The following is a 16,256-nucleotide window of genomic DNA, read 5'->3' as shown; positions in this document are numbered from 1 at the left end:
GATATTTTAAGGATTCTGTCAGCTTTTTGGAGAAGACAATTGTACTTGCTAACTGGATTGTTTATAAAGTGCAGCAGTTCTTGTATACCCCAAGAGATGCTATCCCTAGAAATGTTACTGCAAACCACAAATGCACATTCTCTTAGCAGACAGCCTCATTTGCCCATTTGCCTATAGGTACATATTTGTAAACTCTACAGTGCAACCACTTTATTGCTTTTTGAAGTGATTTTTGGAAAGACTATTAACAGTGACATTATAAAATGCAATGATGAGGTCAGAAGCTTTAGGATGAATGATAAAATGTGTTAAATTTTTCTGACACTCCATCCCCCTTTATATTAATGATTTAATTGGGTTTCTTCCAGAAGCATCACAAATAGTATTAATTTGGGTTGCTTTAGGCTAGTGTATCTTCCCCAAATAGTACTTTATTGTTCGAGTATGAAAATCCCTTTTAAGAAAGGACCAAAACACGGGATGACTCTTTTCTAAGATCAGAAATAAGTATTGGCTGATAATCGAGCATAGCTGCTTTGATACTGACCTTCTGATGATTGCAAGTGACTCTGGGTTTCCATTTATATTAGGGGTATAAAGTACTCTTTTTACCTGAATTAAGAAAAAGAAGTGAATTGACTTTAAGAAAAAAAATGAAGTGTCTATGACAAAATTTGTGGAGGAGTTACACCAATGTTTCTTGTTTAGGAAACTGAGGAATTCTATCACTGCCATCTCGTATATCAGGAACTTGAGGACTAGAGAGGCGGTTAAACAATCAACTGAACCAAGGTCACATAGTTGGTTAGTTGCTTGATCCGGACAGGAATCCATCTCTCCTGACTTCCAATACTGGCATAGATAGATTATTTTAATGTCTTCTTAACTGGAAATTTGACCTACATCGAAAGCTAACATCGACAGTTCTATCATACCAAAATTGTAAGAGTCTGTCAGTGATGTTGGTAATAGTTGTAATCTGTGAATTAATGTCAAGTCTAATAATGCATACTATAAAGTCAGACATTGCAAGTTGGTTTTGTCTTCTTAGGAAGGTTAAGGTTTGCCACTTTGAAGCCAACTGTTCAAGTAGTGCTAAACCAGTTACCATTCAGTATGTATCTGCCTTTCCCTGGTGTCCTCATTGGAATATTATGATCACGTAGGAATGAATACACTTAAATGGTAGCCTAAATTGGCTCTGATGAAGCCATGTAAATTCATACAATCAGGGGCAGATGGTACTGCAGGAACATCTCCAAACGACCTTCCTGCAATCGTACAGTTCAATTCCAACCATTTCAAAACGTTGCTTGCAAAGAACATTTAGCCATCATTTGGTTCAAGAACAATGACAACTTAAGGGAGGGAATAAAGTAGGATGGCGTCTATGAATCATCATGAGTGATGCCACTGAATGCTAGAAAGGGTTCTCCTGGACCCAGCTAGTTATGGCCTTGCCTTATCTTCTTCAATCTGCAATTTAGCTGAATAAATTACTTACCTTTTACTAATTAGTTTTGGAACAGTGAACCACATCAATCAAATCCATCCACTTGGTCAGGGAAGTTAGTATTTTAATAAAAGCTGGGTTTCAGCTGCGCCCCTGGTCTCTCCCCTCCACTGTTTGGTTGGGAGGGCAGCACAGGGGCTCCTGCTGATCCTCAACAAAGTCTGTTAATACTCTTATTGTGCCTCCCTTTGACAGAGGGAGGGCTTAGCTCCTTGGCTTTCAAAGTTTCACCTGCAGAGGGGACACTTTTCTGTGACTCCTGCAGTTGAAAGTTACCATGTTTCCTTCTGGAGCATTTGCTAAGCAACCACTCCCCTCCTTGCCCTTTTTAAATCAGCTTGCCCACATCTTAATAATTAGAAATTCTTCAACAAAGGTTTCCTTCTGCCATTCAGGTGATCTGCCTCGGAGATCAGTATGGAGTTAGCACATCCTGGGTCAGCCAGCCTGTGGTTTCCTCCAGGCTGGCTGACCCAATAAAACGCTTCAGTGGGCTTGCTTTCTTGGGACAATAAAGGCCACATTGTCCTACCCTGAGACAAGGAGAAAGGGTCATCAGGTGACAAAGGTAGAGCAGGACCGAGGCATTTGAGTTTTCAAGGTATTATTAAAAAGCTAATAGGCTACAATTAGCCTTTGAACAATAATTCCAGTGTTTCTTTTCCAGCATTCCCTGTACTTTTGTAGGGTCCTCTCCTCCGAGTCACACTGCAAAGTAAAGAAGTTTTGCCTCTAATTTAATTCCCCCTCCAGGTTTAGGAGTCTAAGGAAAGGATGGACATGTCAGCCTTATAATTAATGATCCCTGCCATTTTGCATTTCCTCCGGCTTTGCACGTATTTAATGAATGTGCTAGATATGAAACAGATAACCCCACCCCTGGGCAGCTTGAGGCCCCTTGTTTCTATAGGTGCATACCAGCGTTTTTTATGAGCTTAGTTGGTACCAAAGCTCTCCTGCTGTATGCATTTCCCCTCCCCTGCCTCTTTTTAAAGGAGAGATGTTCCAATCAGTATTGGAGATCTAAAGTGGTTTAAAAGATACACTTGTAATTTTAGATAATGCTTTTAGGAGCTCTGATAAGATACAATCTCTGAAGCTGGCAGGATCCTATCACTCCCTTGGGACAAAGCCAGGAGGATTTTCCCTGACATGAAATGTTATTTTCATGGTCCCTGACTTAACACTCCTGTTTCCTTTAAAAGGGGAAGGGTGGGGAGAGGTTTGGATGGGACTATATCTTTCTTACGAATGTTTGGTTGCAGCATACTTAAATTTGCTTGGTTTCCTTGATGAAGAAGTGGATTTTGAGAGCAGAGTGGAATACAATTTAAGTGGATTTACTGATATAAAATATAAAATTACTTTCTTTAACTCTCATGCTATCGTATAGCTTCATCTGCACTATGAGAAGTATGTGAAGTGTGAGCCAGATCAGGGCAGACACACTCCAGTACTTGCTGAGAGGGTCATGGGTGAATCTCTTCCCTGCTGCCCCCATTCCCTTGTCTGTACAGTGGGACTGAGTGTGTGTGTGTCTGCCTGATTGCTCTCATAGAGTTATGGTGAAGATGCAACTAAATAGTAGATGTGAAGACTGTTCCAAAAGTGAACTACAAACTAAAAAGACAAACTGTTATTTGGGACTGAATTAGACATGCTTTGCCTTAACTATCGTAACTAGGTCTCTGTTTACTAAGCTGCTTCCTGCTTTGCAAACAGTTAGGGGAGGAGTAATGAGAGCACTTTGAAACGTTAAATACAGTGCAAAAGTGCAAGGTGTTATTATTTGCAAGGGAATTACACACACTGAGGGACATCTGTTGGCTCTGAGGGGCTGACTGTGGAGCTGGCTCCTGCATTGCTGACAATGAGGAGAGGAATGCGGGTGAGTGGCCTGGAACATGTGACCGTGACAGGGCTGCCTCTGTCCTCGCCCGGCTTGATAGGTTCTCCCTTGACATGATCGTCTGCCCTCTCTATTTGGTCACAGTCAGGAATTGGTTACCAGATTCCAACAGGACCACACTGGCCTGCAGGGAACCTTTGTCACCTCAGAGCCTCAGTTTCCTCATATGTAACAGTCTTGACTGATCTCCTCTTTAAAGCTCTGAGAAAATACAAAATGATTATAAACTCCAATGTCAACTTGACATTTTTGACAGAAACATAAATGTACGCATTGTATGCATTAATTTGGTCTCATCTTTCCAAACTTTAAAGATCTGTAATAGCAACTGAGTTAATTTTTCAACTTCTTTATGTGATATTTATACACATATATATGCACACACATCCTATGTAATAAAAGCCTAATATGCTAAGTATCCGACTGTTTGTTCGACCATTCAACCATGAACTATGACGCGCACTGACCACTAAGGGGGAGATGCTTCAACTGGTGGTTTAGCTTGCTGCTGGGGTCCGGCCAATTGGGACTGGGAGAGATGGGTTAGACACGCCCTGGAGCCCTCCTGCAGTTCCTCCTCAGCCCCAATCGTGCACCAGTGGGGTCCCTCGGCCTGACCTGCTCCCTCTAGCAATCCTGGATCCCCAGGGGATGTTGGAGAGCCAATTTTGGCCCAATACTTGCAGGCCAGGCCGAGGGACCCCACTGGTGCACGAATTCATGCACCAGGCCTCTAGTACATATATAATGTATTAAGACTACTGGCTTAAGTTTTATATATAATAAAGATTTCTGATTCCCAAAACTTTATAGCAAAGCCAGATCTCACTCCTAGAGGGTATTTGGAAAAATAGTGAATGCCAACTGCAAGGCCATACACCATTTTTTGGAAAGAGAATTAGACTACAAATGGAAACTTCTCATTTTCACTTTTGCAAATTTTCTACAAACTCTTAAGGAATGTAATCTAGTACAAAGAAAATATTTACCCTTGAAAGTTCCATTAATAATTGAGGATTTTTGTATGCAGCAGCTGAAACCAATAACCACAAGACTATTGCTTTAAGAATATCATATAATATGATAATGAGTTACCTATCACATACTGAACATTATTGTTATTTGATTTATGCAACATTCTTCTATGGAAACTATTTTAACTTAGAATACATATGTGGAACTTAGCCAATAAATTTATAATCTATCTTCAATAATATACATTTCTTTGAGGATTTGAAGTTGTAATTTTTTATAAAATATTTGCTTTATCACCTCATTTTAATATAGTGGTTAGGAGCAGAGGCTCTGTGCTCTGACTACTTGTGCTGGAAACCATGATTCACTAACAAGATGACAGATTATTTACCTTGTTACTTCACTCCCATAAACCTCAGTTTTCTCATCTGTGAAATGCTTGACATATTATGGTATCAAAAACTTATGTTCTTTCAGCTTTTGAAATTTGTTTTCTATTTTAATATTTTTTAATAGACGGAGTAAATACAGTAAAGCCAAGCAAGAGGCAGATGAAGAGAAACATTTGAATCAAGGTACGAAACATTGGATTAGAAATAATTTTAGTTTTAGACCATGTCTCCTGTTTTCAGTTTAGAAATATCTGAATAATATTCACATAGCTGTTCATATTATATTTCTTTTATAGGATTATCTGAATAATATACTTTGGGGTATCAAACTAAAATAGGTCAATGGGGATTCTTGAAAGTGAGATTAAAGATGGGGGTTGGGGAAATTCCTTTAGAGCCTTTCTCCCCCACTTTTTCCTTCTTTTATCCTCCACTCTGAAAAGGTATTGGTCTAGCTCAGTGGTCGGCAAACTGCGGCTTGCGAGCCACATATGGCTCTTTGGCCCCTTGAGTGTGGCCACGTAGTTTCAATCGCACTGTATGTGCGTGCCCGCATGTGGTAGTTTGTGGAAGAGCCTCACTCAAGGGGCCGCAGTTTGCCAACCACTGGTCTAGCTGTCTCATTTTTGTAGTTGGGTGGCAATAAACAGGTAACAAATTTTTTTTCACATTTGAAGGTAACAATTTTGAAGAAGGGATAAGGAATTGAGCTGTAATTGCTATACCTCCTCTTCCCCCCAATATGTAAAATTCAGGACCATCAATATTTCTTTAGTGAATTTTAGTTCTTTTGATCCAAAAGGGATCAATGAATAAATTCAAAGAATTGGCTCTAGAATGACTTGAGGAAGAGACAAGACTCTTAAGTGGACAGAGGTTGATAACCCTTCAGGAACACTGTTCATTAGAAACTCTGAGATGATAGCACAGTGCTCTCCATCTGCACTGGCCAATATGTTAGCCAACAGCCACATGTACTGTTAGATACTTGAAAAGTACCTAGTGTGAAGGAGGAAGTAAATTGTAAATTTTATTGCATTTTAACTAATTAACATTTAAATAGCAACATGTGGCTAATAGGTCCCCTATTAGACAGAGCCTGGAGGTAAAAGGAAGAGAGAGGCTAGCAGTAGGAAGAATAATCTTGAGAAAGATTTTCTTGGGTGGAGTATCTAAAGTCATAAAGGCTATGTAGGGCTTGACAACTTTTTATTATTTACCTTGTTTTCTTAAACATTTTTTAATTTGCACGATGTATATATTTTTAAAAACAAAAATGTAATTTTTCTGTGATAAGGATAAGACTGACAGGCCCAAAAAATCAAAGGGATCAGGACATTCATTGTCTTACACCCTCTCAGTGCCTCAAAGCCCCAGGAGCTCAGGCAGGGGAAGGAGAGGTGTGAATGCCTGCAGAAAGTTCCCAGGAATTATAGTGCAACCCCCTTGTGGTTCCAGAGGTCACATTCTAAATTTTTTTGCAAGTGGCTGTGGGATATGGCTAAATGACACTTTCTGGTATTCAAAACATTCACAGTTAGGCTACATTTCCTTAGCTAAAGCTTCCAGGTGAAGCTTCAATGTCTTTACTTTTTCCCAAAACAGAAAAAAAAAGTGGAGATCCAATGGAGAGGCTATATTCTCAAAACAATTTGCTGAGATTATCCCTCTTGTCCATTTTCACCTAGGTTTAATCTTACTTTGTTAATTGTTGGTCACACATTTAGTTGGTCCAGATATTGGGCAAAAGGGTGACACCATGTAGACAAGGCCAGTTGAAAAAGAAAGTTCTTATTATCTCACTAAAGGAGGATAGCTGGAGATGGTGGGTAGGATAAGGACAACTGATGACGAAACAATATTCAGCTAACACATTCCAAATTTCCTTATAGAACTCTCATTTTCTCCCTGGGATGAGTTGTTTTTTTAAAAAAATTTGTCCTTGGAGTGTGAAGATATTTCAGGAAGTCAGGAGACCTGCGGCCTCTTAAGTAGTTAACGATTCTTTGTTTACCCACTAATGACAACCAGAGCAAGAATTTAAACTTTGTCATATGTCTACACCAAGTCTGTTTTATCGTGCTAAGAAAACGTTCCCTGTGCTAAGTATTTGTAGACTTAAGTTTATTAGTGGCTCCTGAGAAGTGTTTGGTCACTCTATCATGTGTCTATTCCTTAGGTGTTAGAACTTATGTGGATCCCTTTACATATGAGGATCCCAACCAAGCAGTTAGAGAATTTGCCAAAGAAATCGACGCATCCTGCATTAAGATAGAAAAAGTCATAGGAGTTGGTAAGTGTCTGTCTAATAAACCTATTTTCTTTGTGGGTATTAAATATCCATATATGATTATATAAATGCATATGGGTGTATCGTGCGTACATGTCTATATGTAAATATCTGTGAACATGACATTTCCTGGCTTTATGTAAAACACTAACACTGTGCCTGGCGGGTAATAAGCACTCAACAAATGTTTGCCATTACTCTTTCATCTTGAATGTGTTTCTGGTCCACAGTCAATTCTTTTTCTCTCCCAAAGGTGAATTTGGTGAAGTCTGCAGTGGGCGTCTCAAAGTGCCTGGCAAGAGAGAGATCTGTGTGGCCATTAAGACGCTGAAAGCCGGTTATACAGACAAACAGAGGAGAGACTTCCTGAGTGAGGCCAGCATCATGGGACAGTTTGACCACCCGAATATAATTCACATGGAAGGCGTCGTCACCAAATGTATGCGGGTCACTCCCTTTACAAAGCCAAGTTAGAAGTTCCTGGCAAATTAAACACACATTTCTTTCCAGGGAAATGACAGATGGAGCAGCCCCACTGATTGCTAATAGGAGGAAATCAGTGCAGGACAAGTCATTAATCTTGTAGTCAGCTCTAAATGGGTCTATGGTTTAGGCTGATACCACTCTTTCCAAGGCAGCTTGTGTGAGATTTTAGGGAAATTAATATTGCAGATTTTTGGTATGCCTTGCCATCTTTCAGATCTTTGCTAGACCCAACTGACTGTCACAAGGTAGGCACAAGCAGATGGTAAGCACAATAAATGTTAAGTACTTTTCATATAAAACACAACAAAAACCTCGCCACACCTTGTGCTCAAGGCTTCAGTTCCAGATGCGGGGAGTGGATCTTGGGAATCTTTATTAGGCTGGGGGATTTGCTTGTCTGCTCTGCCTGATTTATGGCTGCTGCAGTTCAGCACCCAGTTACAGTAACACCTGGTTGAACTTTCCTTTTTTAGTCCATTAGCATTCCCTGAGCCTGCGAACCACGCTTCAGTTAAAACACAACACAGCTCCACAGATGTATTTTACAAAGCAAACCCTGAATGCATTGGTGAGGCTGGCTAAGACCAACTTATAAAATGCCACATGGACAACGCAGCTGAAGTGGTTATTACTGAAGGTGGCTCTGTTCCAGGAGCCTTAGTACCTCCTACAGTTCCTACAAGTCAAGGATCCTGTAAGTCTGGGACTATGGCTCCGGCAAGCCCAGGGTGCCTCTTACTTGATTCGAGGTGCCTGTGAAATGCATCCTCAGACATCGTGTCTAAAGTGGCTGCTCCAACAGGTGAAGGGAAGGAGGGAGGGTTGGTTAAATATTAAACATTGGACATTAGACCTGAGGCCAAGGGGGAGGTCTGACACAGGGCATAAAATCTTTAAGAAGAGAAAAAAAGTGACTAAAAAGTGAGAAAGTATACACTAGTTCAGAGGTCCCCACACTTAAACATGCATCAGAATCCTGAAAAACGTGTCAAATCAGTTTCCTGAACCTTGTCCTCAGGTGGGGTGAGGTCCAAGAGTTCAAATTTCAAGCTGTAAGATAAGCCAAAGGTGCATGCGGTTCCTGGGACCACACTTCAAAAACCTACGTTTAGCCCAGCGACCTAAGATTTACACACTGGCTAAGCAGGTGGCCTTGACTCGTTGCTCATATTTCAGTTTCCTCATCTGTAAAATAGAGATAACGTAGAACTTGCCTTAAGGTTTTTTTGGATGTATTATTTAGGGTGGTTAGCATAATGCTTGGCACATAAAAAAACAACAAACTCTAAGTGTTAGCTGGTGTTATCATGTCTTAAGAAGTACATCTTCCCCATATTCAGAATTCTTCAGAAAAAGGATCTTTAGGGAGAAGGATATACAGTTTTTCCACCTAAGGTGAAAGCTATAATTAGCATAGAATAGCTCTATTTGCTTTTTAAGATTAGTTTTACAGACAGGATATTTTTCTGTTGCCTGTGGCCTTAGGGGCTGTCCAGAGTCCTTCACTACTTTAATTAAAAGATAACATTCCGTCTAAATACTTCTGCAGGTCCAGTTTCTCAAAAGGAGGCTCTGTTCAGCTTGGGGTGTTTTTCTGCGGCAGACAGTGATTTTCACAGCACCTCTGTAGAAGAGAGAAGAAACAGGGGATCTTTGTGTGAAAGTCCCACTGTGCCTCTAAAACCCACAGCTATTACAGCTGTAACTGTTATAAACGACTGGGTGCATTTGCATAATGCAGTTGTCACTGAATTAAAATGATTTAAAATTTCCACCAGAGGCGCTGTCCCCTCCCCCCACCTCTCTCCTAGCCACCCGCATCCCCCTCTGTTCCAGAGAAGGACCCACTTCCACCCATGAGCCCAGCCTAGGCCAATTTTATAAGCCCCTTTGCTTCTGCAGATATTCATCTTTATTTCTCTTGTAGAGCTCATAAAGATTCTGACAAATGGATACTGTTAATAAGCAGAAAAAGGAATGTAGAACAATTGTGAAGATGGTGCCAACAGTCGGACTAGGGAGGTGTGAGGGTGAAAAGGTGGCCTGGAAGAGTGTGAATTCATTACCAGCAGTTACTTGAGTAACTTTTTAAATTGACAAGGAGACTATTAATTCTCCGCACTACCCCCCTGTCTTTGGATCCTCCACTCTCTTCTCCCGCATCTCCAGAGGGTCTGGTGAAATGGAAGTAGGTGTTAATGCTCCACCAGGAGGGTCACCCTTTCTCATGAGTTGACAAAGTATCTTTTGATTGAGGCAGGTTAATTAAAACTCATTTAGATGCATTTGTGTCTATCTGGAAGACTGGGGTCACAGATGTAGAGGGTAAATGAAGCTAAGAACTAAGAGCTTCCTGTTTAAATTGATGGCGAGTGGAGAGGTGGACAAGGACCACCCTCACCTTCTCCAGCCAAGGGGAGAGACTGGAAGTGGTTTGACTCATCCTTCAGTCTTCACCACGATTCCTGCTTTTTCTGCCAGCTTTCATTCATCACTTGAAATTAAAATCTCCAGGGTATTGGTTTCTAATCCAAATGTTTGCTTCAGAAAGACTTCTTAGACAGGACACCAAAAACGCAATCAAAACACAAATTGATAAATTGTACTTCGTTGAAATTAAAAATGTCTGTTCTTCAAAATGGTTGCCTCTGAAACAAAGATGTATCCTTTTCCTCTCACCAGAACAGTCTACTCTGATAGGGGTTCTGGGTGGGAAATGTATTTGTATAGAATAATTTTGGGTGCTTTTCAGCAGTGACATATCCCAGCCCATTTTCCCTAAGTCCAAACAGTCCACAATTACATCAATGAAAGTGTGAATATTTTTGATTTATTATCAAACTAACATTTTATTTTCCTCTCAGGGAATCTTTTATGTTCTCTTTCCTCTAAAGCTTCCCTTAGTAAAATATTGAGGATTTATGCACTCCCTCCCTCCCCACTCCCACAAATCCCCTTTAGAAAAAAGGAATTTCAGACCTTGAGTCCATTGCCAGTGATTAAGAAACTAAAGAATGGTTCTAATTTCCTAAGGTTCTCAGAAAGAAAACTAAAGTGAAATAAAAATGGTGTTTCCCTATTTCCCCAAACCTTAACATGATTTTGGGTTTTTTTTGCCAAAAAGAGAGAGAGAGAGAGGATGGAGTGGAGACCAAAAATGTTCTAGTATTGAATTAAGAGTGCTGTCTAGGATAAAATAATTTAATGAGCTTTTTCTGTGATTTTGTTGTTGCTGACGTTGGTGGCTTAAGGAAACAAATAGAATAAGTTTATTTATAGAAAGGGCAAGAGAGACAAAAGGATACAACGCCTAATCTGAGCAAGGAGAAGAAAGAAGTTAATATTCATACTTGATCTTTAAGATGTGTCTGAGCAATGAAGTCATCAACATAGCTCTGCTTTCTGAAACTTGGGTTTCTTTTAATAAGTAAAAAAATAAAAAGTCCCTGTCCATTGATTCCTTTAGTATCACACAAGTGGTTCTTCTGGGGACAAAATTAATTAATTATCCTAAAGATTTTTTTTTTTTTTCGCCTTTAAACAGGCCTGCTCATTTATCTTCTTCCCCTTTGGCTTGAGAGAGCAATTATCTATTCATGTGCTCCCTGGGTACCAGAGGCCACTTTAGTTAAAGACCTTGTCAACAAGCCATGCAAAGGGTTAACCTTCCAGATGGAACTTAAACCTACTCGTCTTTTGAATATTTCATTCTAGCTTTCCACAGCTGAGGCATAAGCTTGGCTTGTTTTAATTAAATTAGATCACACAAGACAGGTGTCTTGGCAGTAAAATTGTGCACAGCCCATTTTTATCTCATTAACTGCAGTGCTCATCAAGGGTTTGTGTTTTTCTTTCTCAAAACTCTAGGTAAACCAGTGATGATCATAACAGAGTACATGGAGAATGGCTCTTTGGATGCATTCCTCAGGGTATGTGACTGCTTTATATTAAACCCAAGAATGTTGGTATTCAGGAAACTCTTACAGACTCCTTGCATCCGTTGTATTTGGTGGCATTTCTTAATGGGGCAAAGGAAGAAGGGGAGAAATAGAGAATGATGTGATTTTTAAAGACTAGTAGAAAATCCATGTATTTGATTTATTCTTATATTGTGGTACTGTTTGAGTCTTAGATTCCTTACAGTTGGATAATTTCCATCTGTCACAGGAAGCAAACCCAGCTTCTCGGATATACTCACTTTACTAGTGAATTAGTGACTTTGGTCAAAAAGGCCCAGAAATAATGTTTAATTTGATTGCATCCTGGATACAGCTATCAGAAAAGGTTCAAGTAATAGAAATGCTTGGCAAACATTAGTTTGGCCTAAAGCTAATGAGATTGTTCCCCCTTCCTTTATATGCAGAAGAATGACGGCAGATTCACAGTCATTCAGCTGGTGGGCATGCTTCGTGGCATTGGGTCTGGGATGAAGTACTTATCTGATATGAGCTATGTGCATCGAGATCTGGCTGCACGGAACATTCTGGTAAATAGCAACTTGGTCTGCAAAGTGTCCGATTTTGGCATGTCCCGAGTACTGGAGGATGATCCGGAAGCAGCTTATACCACAAGGGTAAGGAGGATTTGCAACCTCTGGGTTTTCACTCTGATGAAACTGTTCCACTCTGCTTGCTTTGATGCTTCAGTCCTCTGTGACTACAATAGGCTCATCATCCTTCAGAGCCTCTTCAGAGCCATGCATCCAGTTTTATAGCATGTTTCCTAGTCACTTTACAAAGCCACAAAGTAGCCCTTCACTTACTGTATTTTTTTTTACACTTAATTTTTCTTCCCCTTCCTCCCTCCCTCCCACCCTTCCTGCTTTCTTCATTTTTTTTTTTTTTTTTTTTTTTTTTTAGGTTTTCTATTTGGTTCTTTTTTATTATTAAAAATAACCTTATTTTAAACAGCACAGAGCATTGTTTCTAGCTGTTTGGCTACCAGCTCTGAGAGTTTATATACAGGATTTATAAAGCATTTACACTATGCAGGGTTTTCCAGTATCTAATGGCCTTCATTTTACTACTGGTAGATAAGCCAGGATTAGAGGGCAGTTAAGAGTTATCAGTATACAGTTAATGGCTGTGCTATCTTAGCTGGGCCATCAGAATATAAGATACTAATGGAATAAGCACAGAATCATAAAAGTTATTGGCCATTAAGGCTGACACTGTTAAAATCAACATGAAGCAGACAGTTACCAGGCATTTAATGCTTACATTTTGCATCTGCAATCCTAACCATTGGTCCTTTTTTTGTTTGTTGTCTGGTTAGTTATTGTTTTTTCTTGTATTGTTCAGTTTCTTTGGTTCTAGTTTTGATTCTTACATATATCTTCTTTTGAATTCCAAGTGCATTCATTTAGGAAATAATGCATCTTTGTGAATATTGGGGATCTTTTATTTTGTCCCAGTAGTTAGAGAGAGAGAAATTAGAGGAGCCGTCTAGAATGATGCATTTACATAGATAAAACCTTAGCAAATTATTTAAGGAAGGCAGAGGCAGCCCAAGTGTCCCGTATGTCACACTTTTAAATGTGATGCACTAAGTTTTCAGAGTAAATGACAGTGAATCAGTGCAATTGCCAGTACAATATATGTCCTGTTTATAGTAGCCCTAATAAAGCAAACTTTTAAATGATGGCCTCTTGAACAGCTTAAGGTTATGAATTCAAGTTGAATTAATTTCCCCGGATGGAGCGCTAGGAAATATGAAACTGTATTAAAAAAGACACTTGGGGCAGTGGGGGGGGGGGGGGGGGGGGGAGCATTTTTAACAGTCAATTGCTTTACCAATTTTGCAGGTGTTTTCTTTTTTAATTAGATGGTAACCAAAATCCTGCCCTCACTTTATTAAAGTCGATAATGGCTCTAGCATCTGCCATTATTTGGCTTCCTCTAAGAGCCTATTTAGTGTTCTCTCCTAGCTGTGTTAGGCATGTTTCTCATACGGTGTAAGAGTAGGAGGAGAATGTGAATGATAAAAATTTTCATTTTAACTTCTTAGTTCATGATTTTAGGAGCAAAATTAAATATTGCCTTTGTGCTGCTGGGTGACAGAATTTAACAAGAAGTCAAAAGGAATATCAGCTGCACATCTATTGCTATGCCATAGTTAACACATACCTCCTAAAACCTGAGATTCCTTTTCCTCTACAACATCTCCTCGAGCAGAGCTTATAGGTAGGCTTTTAAAAAATAATTAAACTGATTACTTGTTCACGTCCCTGTGACAAAAGAAAACATCTGAGGAAAACTGTCTCTACATGGAAGACTTTAGTTAAAATAAACAAATCTCTTGTTATTGTTTGGAGAGCTATCTCAGGAATGCTTTTGTCCTGCTTGGCAAACATTAAAGACATTCAGAATCACAAATGGCACATCAGTAAAGTACTTTGGGAATAACTTATGGCTCGAATGTTCATAGGGTGGCAAGATTCCTATCCGGTGGACTGCGCCAGAAGCAATTGCCTATCGTAAATTCACATCAGCAAGTGATGTATGGAGCTACGGAATCGTTATGTGGGAAGTGATGTCGTATGGAGAGAGACCCTATTGGGATATGTCCAATCAAGACGTGAGTCTTTATGTTCTGAAATATATGCCTTAGCATTGAGATTCAGGAAGTTTCGCATTAGTGTATGATGGAGTGCATGTTGAGCTTGAAATGATACATTAAACTCAGGGTTCTTAATAAAAATGTGTCTAGTAATATAGTTAAACCTTATGGTGTTAGATTTCAAGGACCAAAATTACTATAGCCTAAGTGTTATCATTTGGGAGATGGATCATATAGATAGATTTAGATAGATGCATAGAGTCGTAAAGACATGGAGCAGTATTTGAACTTGGGTAACTTCCAAATTCATACTGAAACAAAATTAAACTTTGAATTTGAAGAAAATGCAAGGATATATGAAAAACACACATTTCACATGTGATCAAATTGACATGAAAGGTTTATTTTGAGAAAACTAGTGAATATTTTAAAGCTGACAGAGTTGTAATTAGAGCTTGCCCCTTGAGGACTCTAAAATAAAGCTTCACTAAATGACCCTTTGTAAATTATGCACATCCCTTTAAATGTACCATCTGGACTACTTCGTAAGGGAGTATCCACAATGCCTGCAATTTCAGTAAAGCATTCAATAATGACACTAATAAGATTCCAGAGTAATAGAATTTAATTACAAACATCTCCAGTGAGAAAGGGCCAAAAAAAGAAAAGAAAAAACCCTACAGCAGTGGGTTCCTAGAACACGTATTTGCTAATTCTGAAAAGGTTTTAGTTCTGGGGTTGGAAGTCAGATCACAATAAAATGAACACTCTTTGAACTTTAAAAATTATTTTAATATATGAGGTAAAATATTAGCACAGAGTGTTTATAGATTCATGGTATTCAATATCAATAGAAAGTATATTTTAGGAAAAGTCATCTTTTAAAAAATTCTCTCTGAGGTGGAATGTTACCTGACCATCTGTCATGTCCTGAAACACAGGGACTTGCACAGCCTTGACAATTCAATGAAGAACCAGGTGTACTTAAGAAGCAGAATGCTGTTGCCTTATCAATAAAAGGATGTTCAGCGCAATAGAGAAGCTAATGAACTCCATGTCTAGTGGGGCAAAAAGAATTCCCTAACCAGATTAAGAGGAATGGTTGTGTTGACATTGGATTATCTGTAAATTGTAAAGGAAGGTTGGTAGCAGATGGGAGGAAAGACAGCAGCTAGCATAACTGATAATTGCAAACTGGAAAAGGCTGTAGAGGTGAAGGGTGTGCAATCTATTGTTTGATGTGACTATGCTATTATGCATATACCTTCAAGTACCTTTCCTGTAGCAACATTTGGTTTAGGGTTAGAGATTTTTGGAGGGACAAGGACAAACAACCTAAGTGAGTAAGTGATGTGTGTATTTACTTATTTAATTATTTTATATTTAAACTTTCCCCTTTTTTAAATTGAGAGTCATGGCCAAATGCTCATAACAGCAGTTTGTCTAAAGATGTTGTTAGTTTCCCTGCCTAAGTATTTTTAGAACCTGTAGTCTTGATAGTTTCTATATTACATTAAAATCATTTTGGTTGTTTTAAATTTTTAGTTGTCTGGCTTTATCCCCGAAAAAGCATCTGAAGCTGCTTTTCTCTGCAAATAACATTGATCTAGCATTCATGTGTATTTGTGTTCATGTTGGATTCTGTGTAGAACAGGAATCAATAGGAAATGTAACTGGAAAATTACTTTGCTGAGTAGAATTTGGCATATGGTGAATGAGTCAAAGTAGCTGTTGAAAATATGTCAAACTTATCAAGATTTTTGTTGGTTTTAATCCTCTGCCCTCCAAAACATTCAGCAGTAAACTGAGAAAATATGCTTTGCTAACCCACAAGTCATCTTGCAAGCTGGCAGTGGATAGAGAGCTAATGAAGGAGTATTAAACAGTCTGAGAGATTATAAGAAATTGTGTTACCCCGGCATTAGCCCGATGTTGCTTGCATTGTCATCAGTTCAATATAAAACATTTTCCTCAAGTCTAGAGCCAACACCATGCACCTGGAAAGATAAAAGAAAGTGAGGGAATCAATGTGATTACCTAATGTGATTACCGGAAATAAGAATAATGTTCAGTAAGATAGCATATAGAAGTCTACTTTAGGAGAACTAAATACATACTAATACAACAGGATGT

General features: G+C 39.1%; 1 protein-coding gene across 9 annotated transcripts in view; it reads left to right on the top strand.

The window, feature by feature from the left end:
- The window catches only part of EPHA4 (EPH receptor A4), a 137,473-nt gene that overhangs the window by 107,417 nt on the left and 13,800 nt on the right, over positions 1-16,256 (top strand). For 7 of the 9 annotated variants that reach the window (XR_004969299.1, XR_004969295.1, XR_004969301.1 and 4 more), the window contains 6 exons: positions 4,914-4,972; positions 6,969-7,082; positions 7,333-7,518; positions 11,433-11,494; positions 11,929-12,138; positions 13,992-14,141. Coding sequence is in view for 1 of the 9 variants with exons in the window: in XM_036319310.1 (XP_036175203.1) it covers positions 4,914-4,972; positions 6,969-7,082; positions 7,333-7,518; positions 11,433-11,494; positions 11,929-12,138; positions 13,992-14,141 (781 nt within the window). In the remaining 8 variants the exon portion in view is untranslated. Of the gene's footprint in view, positions 1-4,913; positions 4,973-6,968; positions 7,083-7,332; positions 7,519-11,432; positions 11,495-11,928; positions 12,139-13,991; positions 14,142-16,256 lie in introns of those variants that run through there. The other 2 variants (XR_004969298.1, XR_004969302.1) reach the window with 2 other exon arrangements.

This window comes from Myotis myotis, unplaced genomic scaffold (genome assembly GCF_014108235.1).
Source record: "Myotis myotis isolate mMyoMyo1 unplaced genomic scaffold, mMyoMyo1.p scaffold_m19_p_8, whole genome shotgun sequence".
Taxonomy (NCBI): Eukaryota; Metazoa; Chordata; class Mammalia; order Chiroptera; family Vespertilionidae; genus Myotis; species Myotis myotis.
Note: the sequence above shows the minus strand (reverse complement) of the source record. Positions and strands in the feature narration are given on the sequence as shown.